This window comes from Lepidochelys kempii, chromosome 25 (genome assembly GCF_965140265.1).
Source record: "Lepidochelys kempii isolate rLepKem1 chromosome 25, rLepKem1.hap2, whole genome shotgun sequence".
Taxonomy (NCBI): domain Eukaryota; kingdom Metazoa; phylum Chordata; order Testudines; family Cheloniidae; genus Lepidochelys; species Lepidochelys kempii.
The window spans coordinates 8,585,079-8,601,907 of NC_133280.1; the positions used below are offsets into that span (position 1 = coordinate 8,585,079).

Sequence of the window (16,829 nt, forward strand, 5' to 3'; positions counted from 1 at the left end):
GGCGGGGCTGCAGCTCGGAGCCACGCCGGGATTCCCGGGAGGCGGGGCTCCCCCGGCCCCGCCCCCTCCGGACGGTGAGCGCCCCCTGGCCCCGCCCACCCCCCCTCCGGGCGGCGAGCTCCCCTATGTATGGACCCCCGTCCTATCCCTGCCCCATCCCACAGGCGGTGGGGCTCCCCCATGGCCCCTCCCCCCTGGCGGAGAGCTCCCCTATGGACCCCCGTCCTATCCCTGCCCCATCCCACAGGCGGTGGGGCTCCCCCATGGCCCCTCCCCCCGGGCGGAGAGCTCCCCTATGAACCCCCGTCCTATCCCTGCCCCATCCCACAGGCGGTGGGGCTCCCCCATGGCCCCTCCCCCCGGGCGGAGAGCTCCCCTATGGACCCCCGTCCTATCCCTGCCCCATCCCACAGGCGGTGGGGCTCCCCCATGGCCCCACCCCCCGGGCGGAGAGCTCCCCTATGTATGGACCCCCGTCCTATCCCTGCCCCATCCCACAGGCGATGGGGCTCCCCCATGGCCCCTCCCCCCGGGCGGAGAGCTCCCCTATGTATGGACCCCCGTCCTATCCCTGCCCCATCCCACAGGCGGTGGGGCTCCCCCATGGCCCCTCCCCCCGGGCGGAGAGCTCCCCTATGGACCCCCGTCCTATCCCTGCCCCATCCCACAGGCGGTGGGGCTCCCCCATGGCCCCTCCCCCCGGGCGGAGAGCTCCCCTATGGACCCCCGTCCTATCCCTGCCCCACCCCGCCAGGCAGCAGGACTCCCCTATGCCCCCCCCCCACTCTACCACGCCCTGTCCCCAGGGTTCCTAGTGCCCCCTGTGGCCCGGCTCCTGCCCCATCTCCAGAGTTTCCTCTGCCCTGCCCACCCCACCCCAGTTCTACTGCTGCTCACATCCCTTCCTTCCTTGTCCCTCGTCATGTGCTGACGTGGCCCAGCCCTAGAGAGATTCCCCCCCACCCCGTACCACACCCCCCTTCTCCAGGGGAGGGGAGGTGGGCTCCCCTCCACCTCTGTACCACCACCCCCCTTCTCCAGGGGAGCGGAGGGGGGCTCCCCTCCAGCCCTGTACCACCACCCCCCTTCTCCAGGGGAGCGGAGGGGGGCTCCCCTCCAGCCCTGTACCACCACCCCCCTTCTGCAGGGGACCCAGCTGCAGAAAACACGCAGGAGGTGGACTTGCTTCTGTCTGTTTTAACCCTTGCAAACAGACACGCTCCTCCATGCGCCAGGCTGCAGTGGGGCTGGACTCCCAGCCTCCACTGGGCGTTTTAGGCACAGTTCAATGCGTGCTGTGTATCCGTGTCTAACAGCTGCCGAGCCGGGAGATCGGAGTAGTCCCTCCCTGCCTTTCCACACCCACAATGTTCCAGGGCGGCGGAGCCAGCGACATGTCGGTTGTCAGTCACAGCGGTGTGGATTTTAAAACCATTATTTATAACTATACAATTTAAGAACAGAGGCCCTGTCTGCACTGCTTGGGTGAACCCATGGCACTTACTGTATGGGTCCTTCAATCTCCCCCTCCTACATTTTGGTGTAACCTTTTATGTCCTATCCTCCATGGAAGAGGTGGCTGCACTGGCTTGGAAGCTGTTTGGGGCAGGGACCATCTTGAAAGATACATGTAATTTTAACACTTTCACCTTTTGGTGCTTTTCATCCATAGATTTCCAAGTCCTTTCCAATGGTATTGTGCTGGCAAGTGTCCTTTGCTGCAGGTGTGTCAATTTATTGAGAGTCTTTGGGCTCAACATGAGGGCCCCTGGACTCTTCATTCCCCACATTTAATATTATGCTCCCAAGGTGGGCAGAAAAGACCACTCACCCTTGCACGGTGCTTTGTGCAGAATGCAGCAGACAGAGCTGTGGCTGCTCTTTCTTCAAACACCTCTCTGTGCTGGGCTGACAGAGCAATGTTTGAACAGACCATGTTTCTCAAATGCCAAAAAAACCTGATACCTCCTGACATTTCTGAGCCAAATCCCACATTTTATTTAACAGCACTGAAGCCGTTTTCTTGAAGGTGACTGCCCTCCTCCTTTCGTGTAGAGTTGTGCTAAGAGGCAGCTGGCTAACAGCTCTCAGGAGCAGAGCAGGGAGCCCAAACATCTACACTGCAGTCTTACGCGCCCCAGCCCACGTCAGCGGACACAGGCCAGCTCTGTTTTATTGCAATGTAGGCATGCTATGAACATTCAAACTTAAGAGTAAGAGCTGCTCCTTTGCCTTTGGATGTGGGACTTGGCTTCACTCCACCCGTGGCATCACTTGAGTGGTGGTGGAGGGGTGGGCAGACCGCAAAACACCGATTGGATGGGTAGGAGATAAGTTGTAACTCAAGCTACTGCACCCACACCATGGAACTAGGTGGACCACCAGCAGCTGTTGAACTTAAGCCGCGCTGATGGGCCAGTTAGCTGGAGCTTAAGGCATCCTTAGTTTGCGCTAGAGGTGAGCATGGAGGGCCATCATGCTACAGACGAAACTCTCATTGTAGTTTAGTTCAGGCTAACAGCACAGTGAAGATAAGCCCAGGGAGAAGCTGGTAAGCACCATGTGAGTTCAGTACACCACCAACAGCTAGCAGTAGGAGCTGCATCAGTAGGGATGACATAGGCAAGGCAGGTGAGGTAATATTGGACCAGCTGTTAGTAAGAGAGAGACAAGCTTTCCAAGCTCTTTTTCAGGTCTGGAAAAGATCTTCCATTCAAGGCAGAGTGGCCTGTTAACACCACTGCAGTCATAGGACAAAAAAATGGGAGTTGTGGGTTACACAGATTGTTGTAATAAGCAATAAAGCCAGTGTCTGGTCAGTGCATGATTTTTAGTCTAGCAAAGGAACGAATTTAAGCTCCCAGGCTTGTCTTTTGAAAGGATTGTGCAGGCTTCTAGCTGGATGAGGACTGAAAGGTCAGAGATTGCTTTGTAGGGAAAAGCGTTCACCCATACGTAAGGTTAGGATTCAGTCATGGCTATTTTTAGTAAAAGTCGGTGACAGGTCATGGGCTATAAACATGGAAGCCTATGACCTGTCCCTGACTTTGACTAAAAATACCCAGCAGGGGGGATGAACAGAGCACTGCTGGGCTTGCAGATGCTCCATCCCCATCACTGCTCCTGCACAAGGGGCTGACTACTCCTGCGCTAACCCCAGCCACTGCTCTGGCAGACCAGGAGCCACTGCTCCAGTGGACTCAAGGCTGGCTGCCAGTGAGTTCTTTAAAACTGCCGAGCTTGGCCCCCTGCTCTGTGGCTGACTGCTGCTCCAGCCCTGCCCAAAAAGATGACACAGAGGTCCCAAAAAGTCACCAACTCTGTCACAGAATCAGATCCTTAACCATAGGTGATGAGGTGTTTTTGTCTTGTTTTCCTATGGGAGTTCATTCAAGAGCATAGTGATTGTCTGGGTTCAGCTACCTAGCATTATTGAGGCATTTGGCACACTGAATGAGGTATACCACCTATTGTGATGGGCATGTGTAAGATCCATTGACCTTGAAAGGTTTCAGAGTAACAGCCGTGTTAGTCTGTATTTGCAAAAAGAAAAGGAGTACTTGTGGCACCTTAGAGACTAACCAATTTATCTGAGCATAAGCTTTTGTGAGCTACAGCTCACTTCATTGGATGCAGTGAAACCTTGAAAGCTTTGTTGAACATTGTAGCAGTGCAGATGTCTGCAGATTTTGCATCTGTACTTCTGGCAGGGTCTGGTGCTACTTTGTGTCCCGGTCAGTGGGGAGCTTGCTTTGGATAAGTTTGAAAGGAGAGGGTGGGGGGGGAATATCTGAAGGCCAGAAGTGGTGGGTTCAGAAAAGATTTTTCAGAATGTTTAAAGGCCACATCATCTTGAATGGTCCCTTCTGGGTGCTTTAGGCTAATCTGTCTGTTCCACCTTGCATTTTGCTGCACCAGTGGGAGTATGTTTCCCAGAAGAGCTTGGTGTGGCTCAAAAGCTTATCATCAGAAGGTGGTCTAATAAAAGACATTACGTTATTCACTGTCTTTAAGATCCTGAGACCAACATGGCTACAACTTCACCCCACACACACAGCAGACAGTTCTGCACACTTAACTAAGGACTTGGCTACAAGGAAAGCTGCAGCCATTTCAATTTTAAACTGGTGCAGCTTTTTGTACAGAAGAGTCCTAAACCCTGTACGTCAGGATTAAATAGCTATACAAGGCTAGCAGCCAATCCATGAATTGTATACAGCATGAAAGGGATGTACCTCTTGACAACCATGGCAGAAACAAACCGTTCAGGTTGGACCACACAGTGCTACATTACTGGATCCACACCACCTTTGCCGTACAGAGTTCTTGCTAACCATGAATTACAGGCCCAGGTTTGATTAGCTTTTCTAAGTGAGCCATTGAACTGTGCATTCTTGTACTTGAAGTTAAAAGATTAACATTTGTTCTAGTCCTGTAACTACAGATTTGTCTAGTCTTCAAGTACTTTCCTGATGGAGAGGCCTGATAACCATGAGGCCCAAGCAGACCTGTCATGCAATAATTACGCAGATTTCTCTACCAGTGCCAGTCTTTTTCCATGGCCCATTCTGTACAAGCAGTTATGATTGGGGACCTCTCCCCCCCAGGAATCAGAGCAGGATGATGCTACTTGCCTTAAGACACTCTAGGCTAGCAGCTCTGAATCATTAATGAAGGGGAGCTAGAAGGTTTCCTTTTTGCTGGACTATGCCTGGAATGAAGTGAAACTGAACAAGAATCCAGCTGAATACTCATCACCATATCAAATTTATTATTCCAGTGGCACTAATACATTTGTTGATGTTCATGATGACAATCACACTGCACAAGATCTTCCTGCCTTTGAGTTTCTGCCCAACTAGACGTCCCCTTACACATCCCCCTCCCCTAGACAAAAAAGCGCACACTAGAGGCCATTAACTCAAGCAAACCCTCTTCTTACCACACTGTTTTGCTTGGTTTGCAAGCTGTTGGGTATTATATTTTCCCCCTTTGAAGAGTCAGGTGCCCTCTTACCCCCACCATGCCCCTTTTGCCCAATCCCTGCAGAGAGGAAAGCATCTTTCCCCATGTGTCAAATAAATATGGAACCAGGCAACTTGAGTTGCATCAAGTGGAAATGTTTTTAAGTTACAATGGCACCAAGTGGGGCCCCAATGAGTCATGTGCAACACAGAAACCTATAAGGCTGAATATCAATGTGGTTTTTCTGAAAGTCTCAAAATTGCTATGAAACTGATTAAGTATAATGCAAAGAGATGGTCACTGCAGTCTACAGTTGCCTGCTGCATTTGATGTTATGCTAGTTAGTTTATTCAGAGTCCAACGACAGTGATTTTAAACTGGTGTTGGGGGTAGCTTTTACAATTTGTCCAGGAAGTTGTCTAGTGCCGGGATGCCTTCCTTCAGGCCTTTGCGTTTGCGGGTCTCAGCAACGACCTGGCAAGGACGGCTAGTGTTGTCAAAGGGGTCCCCAGGCAGGATCTGCCAGTGGTCGAACACACACTGGGGAAAAGCCTGGCCACCTGTGTTGGATCTCAAGTCAGCTGTAAAACCTATGGAGGAAAAAGTCCATTGGGATAAGAGTTGAGAGAAGCACACATCTGAGTATGAGGTTCTGTTCCTATCTCAGTCACCAAGAGCAAAACCAAATACTTAAATACCATGCACTCTAATTTCTCTTAAGTCCCAAGAAACCCCTGTTGTATTCCAATCACTTGAGGGAGGAGAGAGAGTTCAGGATCAAAAGAAGAAGAGGTTAAGGGAAGAATGTAACTATTAGGCCCATGCACCATGACCCTGTGAAGGAAGTAATCAGCTGGGAGGACCTCTCTCTAAACATTCTAAAGGTCAGTGCAAGCTCCATGGAGCTCTAACAGAAGTTCTTAGGCTTGTAGAAGGAATCAGATGGAGCAAGAACAATGTGAAGGTCACTTACCAAAAGACTCGTTGACGGGCAGGTAGGCCTTAACAACAAACATGGGAGTGCCTGCCACCTGGGACTCCTCAAAGACATGGCCACGCTTCCTGTTCAGGACACCATAGATACCGCCAACTACTTGTTCTGGACACTGGTACACAAAGTTTGTATTACAGGCATTGCTTTCCATCTTAAGCTTAAAAAGTCAGTCCTTTAATTGTAGAGCTGTTTGCAGCTTGAAGAACTGCAAATGTTAGATCTAAAGCTAAGCAAAGTGTAAGTACCTGGATCTCTACAAGGTAGATGGGCTCCATAAGCCGTGGCTGAGCAGTGAGCACACAGGCATACAGGCACCTCCTGGCAGTGGGGATGATCTGCCCACCGCCACGGTGAATGGCATCAGCGTGCAGGGTCACGTCATGCACATCAAAGCGGACTCCACGCATGTTCTCCTCACACAGAGCTCCCTGAAAGAGCAAAACCCAGATATCAGCCACCAGCGGAGATTCCCCGGGCCCTTCACTAGGTGCCACCTTTTGTTGGACAGGTCCCAAACACAGGACAGTGCCAACCAAGTCCTGCAGAGCTTTGCAAACTGTTCTCTAGCAGGGGCATGCTAGGTGACAACTGTATTAACAGCAGTGAGCTAGAAACAGATGCCACCACTCCGGCTCAGAGTCAGTGTCTCATACTGGGCAGACATTTGCCTATGGAACATTCTGTACATCCAAATGCCAAAGCAAGATACTCCCAAGAGTTACTGGTGGCCTGGCATATCAGAACCCTTGTTAAATGGAGAGAGAGTCTCCTCTATTTTATGGGATAAATGAAAGGCAATTTTAGCAGCTGCATCAAGATATGCCAGTCAATGCTAGTGCACCATATTGCAGTCCTCCCACAGGCAACTGCCCTACTGGTGTTCCACCTAGGATGGGGGTGGGGGGAGGAGGAGGAGAGAAAGAAGGGGAGGCAGGAAGGAACAGGAATGTGTTATCACCTACCTCCTTAGTAGCCCACTGGAAGCCAGCCACAACACTGTCCTTGATTTCATTCAGGTACTGCACTCCCTTGGTGATATCTGTCAGGATGTTGGGGCCAGTGCCATCTGGACCAAAGCACCAAATTTTACGGGCCTCAGTGACATCCCACTCGTACTTCTCAGCTAGGTAGCGTGCACGCTGCTTCAGCTCCTGACGGGAAGAGACGTCGCCTTTGTCGATATCCTCAGCCAATCCATCTGGGAAAGGTCGGGCCTTCATGTACAGCCTATTGTGCTTGTTGGGGGACTTGGAAAGGCACAGCACGTTGGATTCCTCACTGACTGTCTCACGATAAGACACGACAGGGTCAGATTTCTGCAGACAACCAGTCACCAGTTAGTTCCAGAGGATTTGGAAAAGTAATACTGTCACTGAACTGAGCTATGAAGCCTATTTTACACCCACAAACCACATAAGAGGCCTTTGAAGTGTAAGACTGGATGTCCTGCTAATCTGTGCTTGATACAATCAGCATTAATATGCCAGAAACACAAGACAACTGTTACTACTCTGAAGTGTTTGCTGCACTAGACATCAGCTACCCTTTGTAGGAGACTTACTCCGTACACAACATTTTAGGCATCCATCCCCATTTTATCGACTTGTATATACACCTAATGAAAGTAGAATTAGGAGAAGTCAGTGGCTCAGCTGGGTTAGAAACTCCCGACTCTCAGCTATGGTCAGTCCATGTGCTGGAGATAAGGTATTCCACACCTTGCTGCAGCCTCATGATCTGCTACCTACAGAGCTACTATGTGTTTTCCCACTATGAAAACAGCTTCAGTAGTTGTACCTGTTCCCAGTAATCCAGGAGTTCGCAGACTGACTAGATCTGCAGCCATTTCACCCACTCAGCCTTCAGTTGAGTTCTTCTGAGCTTAGTTTAAGACGGAAGATGTGACAGATTTACCTTAATTGGAATACATGCATGGTCCTCTTCCAGATCCTTCAGGCAGATCTCCAAATGCAGCTCTCCTGCACCAGCAATAATGTGCTCTCCAGACTCTTCAATGATGCACTGAAAGAGACCAGTCATGCAATGGGGGGGGTGGGGAGGGAGGAGGAGAGAGAGAGAAAAGACTCCTTACTAGAACTCCATTAAAGCATCAGTGTGTACTGGTCTATATTGTTAAAGGTCACTTGAGATGTTGGATCTTTACACATACAGCTTGCAGTTGATCCCAACCCAGGGGCAGTCAATAGGCAGACCATGGGCCAAATCCAATGGATGGGTACTTTTGAATGTACTGCAAATTTGTTATTTTTTTATTTTCTCTAGAGCGGGGGGGGGGGGGGGGGGCGCAAACTACAGCCCACAGGCCAGATCTGGCTCTCAAGCTCCCACTGGGGAGCGGGGTTTGCGGCTTGCCCTGCTCTGGTGCTGCGGCCAGGTTGGGGGCTCATCCATGTGGCTCCTGGAAGCAGTGGCATGACCCACCCCTCCTACACATGGGGACAGCCAGGGGTTTCCACTCTGCACACTGCCCCAAGCACTGCCCCCGCAGCTCCCATTGGCTGTGGTTCCCAGCCAATGGGAGCTGCAAGGACAGTGCCTGTGGACAGGGCAGCCTGGCTGCGTAGGAGCCAGAGAAGGAAGATGCTGCTGCTTCCAGGAGCTGCTTCAGGTAAGCGCTGCTCAGAGCCTGTGCATGAGCCTCCCCCTGTGCCCCAACACTGATCCCCCTCCCACCATCTGAACCCCTCAGTCCCAGCCCAGAGCATCCTCCTGCACCCTAAACTCATCCCCAGCCCCACCCACCCCAATTTTGGCAGCATTCATGGCCTGCCATACAATTTCTATTCCCAGATGTGGCCTTTGGGCCAAAAAATTTGCCCACCCCTGCTCTAGAGTCTGGGCCTTGACCAAAAATAAATGGATCTACATCCCTGTCCCATGCTTTCATGGCATGCTACAGGTTTCATCCAAAGGAAGGCTTTCACTTGGATGAGTTTTGGAAGCTCTGCGCCAGTACTCCCTCAAATATTGCAGCTCGGGGCGATGAGAACACATGGTTCCTCTATGGTACTGGGCTGCATCATTACATGTGCAATTTGTGGACAAGACTGACAGATATCCTAGATCCCCAGGCAACTGCTATTGAAGAGTTGCCTCACAGGTCCCTTACCTGCACCATAGGGTCAGACTTGGCCAAACGCTTCAGTCCTTCTACTAGCTTGGGCAGGTCAGCTGGGTTCTTTGCTTCAACAGCCACACGCACCACAGGGCTAACGCTGAACTTCATCACTCTCATGTTGTGAGCATGCTCAAAGGTGGTGATTGTTCCGGTCTTGACCAGGTACTGGTCAACACCGACCAGCCCAACGATATTACCACAAGGCACGTCCTCAATGGGTTCAACGTAGCGGCCCATCATAAGAATGGTCCTGGGTTAAGAAAAACTTGAGTCAATCTGGATGGTTCCTTAGAAAGGATTTCTGTGGTGGGAAAGGGAGAGTGGATCCCAGCCTAGAAGTGACAAGTTTGCATAGGAAAGCTAAAGGCATGGTCTCTGGACTGACTAGACAAGCAAACATCAGGAAGCTACTAAAACTGTCACTCCAAGTGCTGGGACTGTAGAAGTAAATATGGAACCTGCATCGTAAAAAAAAAAAAAAAAAAAAAATATATATGAGGCATTAAATCTCAACATGGGATCAATCCATATCAGCCCTGCCTTTACTGACCTTTGGATTGGTTTCAGGTAGAGATCTTCCTTCTTGCCAGGAGTGTAGTTTGGTCCCATGATTCTGACTTTCAAGCCAGTAGAGACGAGACCAGAAAAGACACGTCCGAAAGCATAGAAACGCCCTTTGTCTGAGGTTGGCACCATTTTAGAGATGTACATCATCAGGGGCCCTTTGGGGTCACAGTTCTTAATACCTGGGAAAGAAGAAGCCATCAATGCTGACCTTTGGTCCTTTCTTCCACTACCAGAGCTCTTCATTTTGGAGCAAAGTAATCAACTCTAAGACAGAATGCAGCAGTTTGACACTGGCCTGCTGGCTACCATCCAGGTAGTTGGCTAGCCCAACTGGCAAGGAAAAGCCATGTGCCAAGAGATCACTGTAATTAATATAGACTGAGCCTTTAGTATACACTCTGGCTACTATCCAGGTACTTAGCTAGCCCAGCTATCCACAGGAAAGCTGCTCACTAATAAGCTGGTCTGATCCACATTAGAAAGGCTGCAGGTGTGGTAATTACAAGAACTTCAGCCCAGCTGTATACTTGTTGAAAAGCAAACAAGCAGCTCTGGGCATTTTACAGCCTTAATGCAGTTATGCTCCTGCACACTACAAGTGCTTCATACCCATGGCAGCTTCGTCATCAGGGGGGCCCTCGTACAGCAGCTCACAGCGGTATTTCTGAGCTGTGACAGGGGAAGGCAGGTGGATGGTGATCATCTGCAGCAGAGCTTCTCCAGCAGGCAGCCAGCGCCTCATCACAGCCTGAAAAAGCAGATTGGAGGCATGAGACTCAGGCAAACCCATCTGTGCTCATACTACTGCCCCCACTCGTTAGTTTATCATCCAAGTTGTGCAGACAGGTGATCTCCCAACAGGCCAGTGTTGAAAGAGTAGCTTAGCAACCTACTCTGATACAGGCAAAGCTAACTGCAAGGGTCTTCCCAAGGCAATGCCCAGTCAGTTCTTACCTTCAGTAGGGGTTTGCCCTCCTTGTCTTTATCCTCACTGTCAAGTTTGATATCTAGTTTCTCAATCAGTTTAGCAGTCTCCTCTTTCTTGAAGTTCATGATTGCATCAAAGACCTAGAGCAAGAGTTCCAAGTTAGGGGAGAAAGCATCAAGCGACCCAGTTCACAGAGAAAGCAGCTCACACTCATTCTCCAGGGAGAGCCAGTAAATGGCAGTTGAACTGTCTTATTAACAGCAACCCTTGTATCTGCCAATTAGTAGGTCAGCTGATTAGACAAGAAGCTGTTTATAAACCTTCATGTATCTGGAGAGCACTAACTCTCCCAACTTCCCTTACTGCACAGGTCAGCTGTGCTTGTCAGATATTTAAAATTTCTTCAAACAAAAGTCAGGTCAAAGTGAAGAAATTTTGCCATCATCATGCACAGACCACTGCCAGTTAAGAGGAGACTGAGTACCATGGTAGTTACCTTGAAGATGGGGTCTAGGATCAGCTGGCAGAAAGTCCTGGGCAGTTTCTTTCCATCAGGGTTGGTAGCAGATTTGCTGAACTTGCCGGAAGCAGGATCAAAATATCTAGAAAAATCAAATCAGAGGGCACTGTGGTGCAGTTTCTCCATCTTGTTTAATTAAGACTGCTTATTCTGCTGGCCTTTCAGGATGGAGGGAAGGATTTATCAAGTCAAAGACCTGTTTTGAGATGAGCTTACATCTACTTCCCGAGATTTGATGCACTTTCAGTCACTTGCTTCCAAAGCAAAATGGAGATACATCTGCCTGTATGGTGTATTCCTGTTCCTATCCCCTAATATTTGTCTGCTTGTATCTAGATTAAAGTCCCTCCCATGAACGATTTGCGAAGCAGTCGTCACAATAAGCCATCTACCCTAATTAGGATTCCTTCCTTTGGGTGCTACCATACTTTTGCTTCCTCACTCCCAGCCCAGGAGAGTTCAAGTCTTCCCCCTTTCTGGAGATCTACAGCTGTGTTATATGGGTACTCCCTACCACTGCCTGATCTGAGTTTAGAGACCACCTCTGTGCTCTGCCAACTCTTGTTATGGAGGTCACTGCTCCAGGGAGCAGTTTCAAGGTGTAGCCCAGGTAATACTCGATAGGGCAAGACCAGGCTCAAATCAGCAGCACTAGAGCCAGGAGCTCCAGTCACTTACCTGTCTCCCCACAGCTTCTTCATCATGTCCTCTACCTTCTTGGCACGCTCAGCAGCACTCAGTTGCCCATCACCCTTTGCGGCAAACTTCGCAACATACATCTCAGCAAACTGTTTCAGAGTGAAAGCCCAGCCGTGCAAACCAGAACCAAAGCCAACAGTACCTAGCACAGGATCAATCTGAAAGAGGTCAGACGAGTGGCGCTCAGGTGAAGTTTGTATTGACCCCCCCCCCCCCTCCAACTGTAGCAGCTCCACTGATAAGCAAATCCTGCCTTCCATAGTGCTGCAACCGTTAACTAATCACCACCTCAATTTCAGCTTTAGTACTGAGAATCGGATAGCAAAAAACACTAGTTAACTGAATGTCTTCAGGCCTTCACCAGCTACCTGCACTGATTAGTGATCCAGAGATGTTGCATGACTAGACGTATGCCTATGCTGAGTGATTTGATTAGGGTACCTTCCCAGTGGATGAATAGCAGGCAACCCAGCTCCACTACACACTTCCGAGTATGGTTTCATTAAGCAAAGGGAAGGTGAAGTGCTTTGGGTGCAAGAGGTAGACTTGGCCAAACAAAAGCTACTGGCTATTAACTGGTTGCAAGGCCTCATGACTGACTGCTGAGAAGAATACTTGAGACCCAGATTGGAAGGGGCTCCTAGCAAATTGATAAAAAATTTGCTACATGAATGCATACTAGTCCATTCAAAGGGGATGCAATTCCTATAATTGTTTATGGATCCATGGTATCACCCTCCAAGGCATAGTTGAGGAACCAGAGTGCCTAGAAGAACGTTCTACTCTAAAGAGGAGAGTCCACCTATACCAGCATAGGTAGAAGAAGCATGAGATACAAGACCTGATCAAGTGGAAGAGGGTAGCTGGTGAGGGTTTCAGTTTGACCAGGAATTTGAGGGGTGGTTTGACACTAAGTAGGTCAGATAGCAGTACAATTAAACCTGTAATTCAGTGCATCCAAACCGAAGCATGACTATCATAAGTCAATTGTATTTCAAGCCAACGACCCATACTGTATTATAGTAAACATTCTTCTGGGTCAACAATGCCCGTTTACAATGGAAGTAACCGCCAGAGGAACACAAGACAACTGGTCCTTGCTTCAAAGGAAAAGGACGCCTTTCAAAACACCCGAGGGAAAGCTTTGGGCAGCTGTTCACTTGGAACACATTCCCTTGGTTCTTCTCCTTACCATGATGTTTCCCATGGGGCCACTCTCTCCTTCCCCATAGGTGGAAATGATGACGTTGACATTCTCTACAATACGCTGGAAGGTCTGGTACAGCTCCTCGGGCTCCAACTGAAGCTCCAGCAGAGCTCGGTCCATCTTGTTCATCATCAGGACAGGCTTGATCCTCTCAGCAATGGCCTGTCGCAGCACAGTTTCCGTCTGCACACACACACCTGGAGGGGGCAGAACCGTGGCGATTACTACTGCAGGACTAGCCTGCTGTTTCTATACAACATGCATCTACATGTGGCTACCAGTTCTCACCAGAGACACAGTCCACGACAACCAGGGCACCATCAGTGACACGGAGAGCAGCTGTGACTTCAGAAGAGAAGTCTACGTGTCCAGGAGAGTCAATCAAGTTGATCAGGAAACCAGAACCATCCTTGCTCTGCTTGATAAAGGCCAAGTCATTTTCAGACAGCTCGTAGAACAGAGAGATCGCTCTGAAAAATAAAGATACGTAAGAGAAGTGCTACATGAGAATGCTCATCTTTAAGGCATTCTATTTTTGTCTATGCATTTGTAGCACATTTAGCTCAGGCAGCTCTTCGGCATACTCCAGATAAAAGTTGGAGACCATTAAGTTGCTGGCTAAAGAAATGCAACAACCAACCACTCCAGGGATTCCAGTTAGTACTCCATCTAACTACGTTAACAGGGAACGTTTTAACCTAGAAGTTTTAATTTACTGTTTTGACTACCAAGACAGAGGTACTAATTGATGCACCATGTACAAGCCAATATTCAGTACTCCTACCACATTTAAACACTCACAATGCCCTAGGTTTCAGGGAAGTAAACCTCTGGTGGCAACCAAAGCACTTCATTAAGCAGTTGTTTCTTCTTCCCCCCCCAGCTTAGTATCAGAAACAGAACTAGAACCCAGGAGTTCTTGGGTCCCAGTCCTGTAATCAGACCATGTCTCAAGGAAGAGAAGCAGCTGAACACCAGGATGCTTGAAGGGAAGGAACTTACGTTGACTTGATAGTGATGCACCTTTCCTGCTCATCTTTTCTCGTGTCGGTGAAACGGGTCTCACCAGCACGGGCAGAAGCAATGATACCAGCTTTGCACACCAGGGAGTCAGTCAAGGTGGATTTGCCATGGTCTACATGGGCAATCACAGACATGTTTCGGATATTGGCCTTTTTGTCCATAATGGCCCGAATCTGGTCTACTGTGAAGTTCACCTTGAAGAGAAGGTTATATGATCAGGAGCAAGTTCTTCCAAGAATCCAAACATAGCAGTGCCACGCTGAAATAGATCGCTCGGCAGACATTACAGGGCAACTCAGAGACAGCAGAGTTTTCCAGTGTGCTCTCATCTAGCTGAATGTCCCAACCAGTGGCTTTTACTAATTGCCTTGGGGGAGACAATATCCCTGGAAGCCTAATAGGCTCTTAGGGTCATTAAGTTCCCCTGTATCCCAGTCTTAAGATCACCGTCACTCCTGTTCCTATACCACTCAGAGAGAACCTTCCGCATCAGCTCACTCTTTCGCCACCCAAGCATCCAAGCTAGGATTTTACTCCAGACTGCAGAGTTACATAAAATCGCTACTACCTCTCTGCAGGAAACATTCCCCCGCCCTCCCACCAGGCTGCAGTACCTCCCTTTGGCCAGAGAGGAGAGACCAGAAACATCATCCTGGCACTTGCCTTCCCCCACCCCGCCACATCACTCCTAGCCGCACGGCAGCTTCAGGGCTCCACCAAACCAACCCCTCTGACAGGAGAGCCGGGCTGGGGTGAGCCGGTCTCTCTAGGGCAGAGGCCAACCAGCCTCGCTGGGCCTACCGCTGCAGACTCGGACCCGCTCACGCCTACCACCGCCACTCAGCACAGCACGGAGGCTGGGGAGAGTTAGCAGGCCACAGAGCCTCTTACCCCCTCCCCAATGGCGCAGCCATACGCTGCAGAGGGGGAAGGTCTCTGATCTCCCCCCCCCCGCCCCAAGGGGGAGGCTAGCAGACCCCTCCGAGCAACTGCCCCAAGGCGAGAGGCGACCAGAACTCCCCTGGGGAAGGGGCCTCCTTGAACGGGGGGTCCCCCCATAGGCCACTCCAACAGAGGCCCGGGGCAGATCTCCCCTAGAGAAGAGACATCCCACCCCACCCCATTGCCCCACTTCCCATTAGGGAGCACAGCCCTGGTTGGCACAAGCCACACCCAGGAAAGGGAAGGACACCCTCCTCCCCCCGCCCGGCTCCGGGCCCCACAGTTCCCAGGAGTGTTGGGGGGGGGAAGGAGGAGGAGGGAGTATTTAGGGGTCTAGCCGCCCCACCCCCACTTCCCAGGCCGCCCCACCCCCACTTCCCAGGCCGCCCCACCCCCACTTCCCAGGCCGCCCCGTCGATCGATACCGGCCAGGGGGCGGCCATAACCAGCGGCCCGCCTGGGTCCGGGCCCCCCGCGTCCCCCCAGCCGCCCTCGGGGCGCGGATGGCTCACCATGGTTGCGGATGGCGGCGGATTTTCCGGGAGTGGAGGAAAGGAGGGGACCGGTAATGGCGGCGGCTGCGGCCCTGTCTCGCTGGCGGGGACAGAGCGGGCGGAAGAGAAAGCTGACGTCAACGACCAGCCCTCTTATAGGCCGGAGCCGGCGTAGAGGCGGGGATAGCGGGCTGCCCAAGGCGCATGCGTCAGAGCCTCTCTATTTCCCCCATGCCCTTTAGGACTCTCTATGGTCCGAAGGGCCTTTAACTCTGTAAGAAGGGACATGCTGTAACCACGTGGCTGTACATAGGGGGAGCCCCAGTCGCCAGTCCACTCATGTATCCCACAGGGCAAAGCCCTGGAACTACTACAAACGCTACATAGGCGGAGACTTGGGCTGTTTAATCTTTAACACAAGTTATATAATTCCACTGATGATTCAAAGCAATACAACAGGGAATAACCAGCTCTCCACTTTTAAAATTAAAGTAAACGAAAAATAAAACGTGGGGAAGATTTAGGAAGGATGGTATTAGATATTGTGGGTTTGATGCATATACATAAGTAACGCATTTCATATTTGCAAGCTCTTTGGGGAACTGGGAGTCCCTTAATACTTGTCCCTAAAGTATCCTACTCTGTGGGTGAAATCAACTTCATTTTTAGTGCAGGGTGGTATGCAGAGTTGTGATCTGAGTCACACTCACAACCTAGGGCTAAGGTGCAAAGCTGGAACACAGATCCTCTGCAGTTGACCCTCTAGTTATGGGTCACAGATATATGATCCCTCAAAGGGCCCTGCCTGGTGTTCGACTGAAATCAGTGGGATTCCAGCAAGGCATGAGGATCTGTCCACTCAAATCCCTTTTCAGGACTGGGGCCACATTTCATAGGATACATGTAAAATATGTTAGTAAAACCACTACACAGTGAATGAAAGTGCATTCTGCTTAAAACATTTATCAAGAATACAAGCTAGTCCTGGATGTTGGTTCTGTTTGACACACCATGATTAAATGGAATTAAGCAAATGAATATAATCCTCTAAACACATAATGAAAACAAAAGTAATTACCGATGATGTTATCTCTCTATGACTCACTTCACCATGATGATTAGATAGGACTGTAGTAGTTTACATCAGTTAATTTTTGTTCAGACTCTTGTATAATAAATTATAACAAGGGTCAGATACAGCTCTTGTTAAAATCAGTGGAAATTTTGCCATTTGTTTAAACTGGAAGGAGAATTGGGTTCTAAGGAAATTCCCAGAAAACTTTGGTGAAAACAAGTTATGACTACAGCTTCTACACTGGCAATTAACAGCGCTGTATGTTTCTTGCTCAGA

The 16,829-nt window shown here is 50.1% G+C and overlaps 1 protein-coding gene and 1 non-coding gene across 2 annotated transcripts; both read right to left on the minus strand.

Annotated features, from left to right (window-relative positions):
• Positions 1–4,738: 4,738 nt before the first annotated feature.
• EEF2 (eukaryotic translation elongation factor 2) lies at positions 4,739–15,631 on the minus strand. Its single transcript, XM_073324197.1, has 15 exons — positions 15,497–15,631; positions 14,022–14,236; positions 13,308–13,489; positions 13,005–13,216; positions 11,792–11,970; positions 11,090–11,195; positions 10,620–10,733; positions 10,275–10,413; positions 9,649–9,844; positions 9,090–9,348; positions 7,874–7,981; positions 6,922–7,275; positions 6,205–6,387; positions 5,939–6,071; positions 4,739–5,555 (listed from the first exon to the last, which is right to left on the minus strand). Exons 1-15 carry the CDS (start codon positions 15,497–15,499, stop codon positions 5,362–5,364), a joined length of 2,577 nt encoding a protein of 858 aa, XP_073180298.1. The 5' UTR covers positions 15,500–15,631; the 3' UTR covers positions 4,739–5,361.
• On the minus strand, positions 10,976–11,042 carry LOC140903427 (small nucleolar RNA SNORD37). Its single transcript, XR_012156245.1, has one exon. It is a non-coding gene; the product is annotated as a small nucleolar RNA SNORD37 (small nucleolar RNA).
• Positions 15,632–16,829: the final 1,198 nt, after the last annotated feature.

What these genes read in the sequence shown, in the direction of transcription:
- EEF2 (XM_073324197.1), bottom strand. An exon ending in TCCTAGACCCCATCTTCAAG is followed by an intron (nt 10,734 to 11,089) that starts GTAACTACCATG and finishes CTCTTGCTCTAG; the next exon opens with GTCTTTGATGCAATCATGAA. An exon ending in AGGGCAAACCCCTACTGAAG is followed by an intron (nt 10,414 to 10,619) that starts GTAAGAACTGAC and finishes CTGCTTTTTCAG; the next exon opens with GCTGTGATGAGGCGCTGGCT.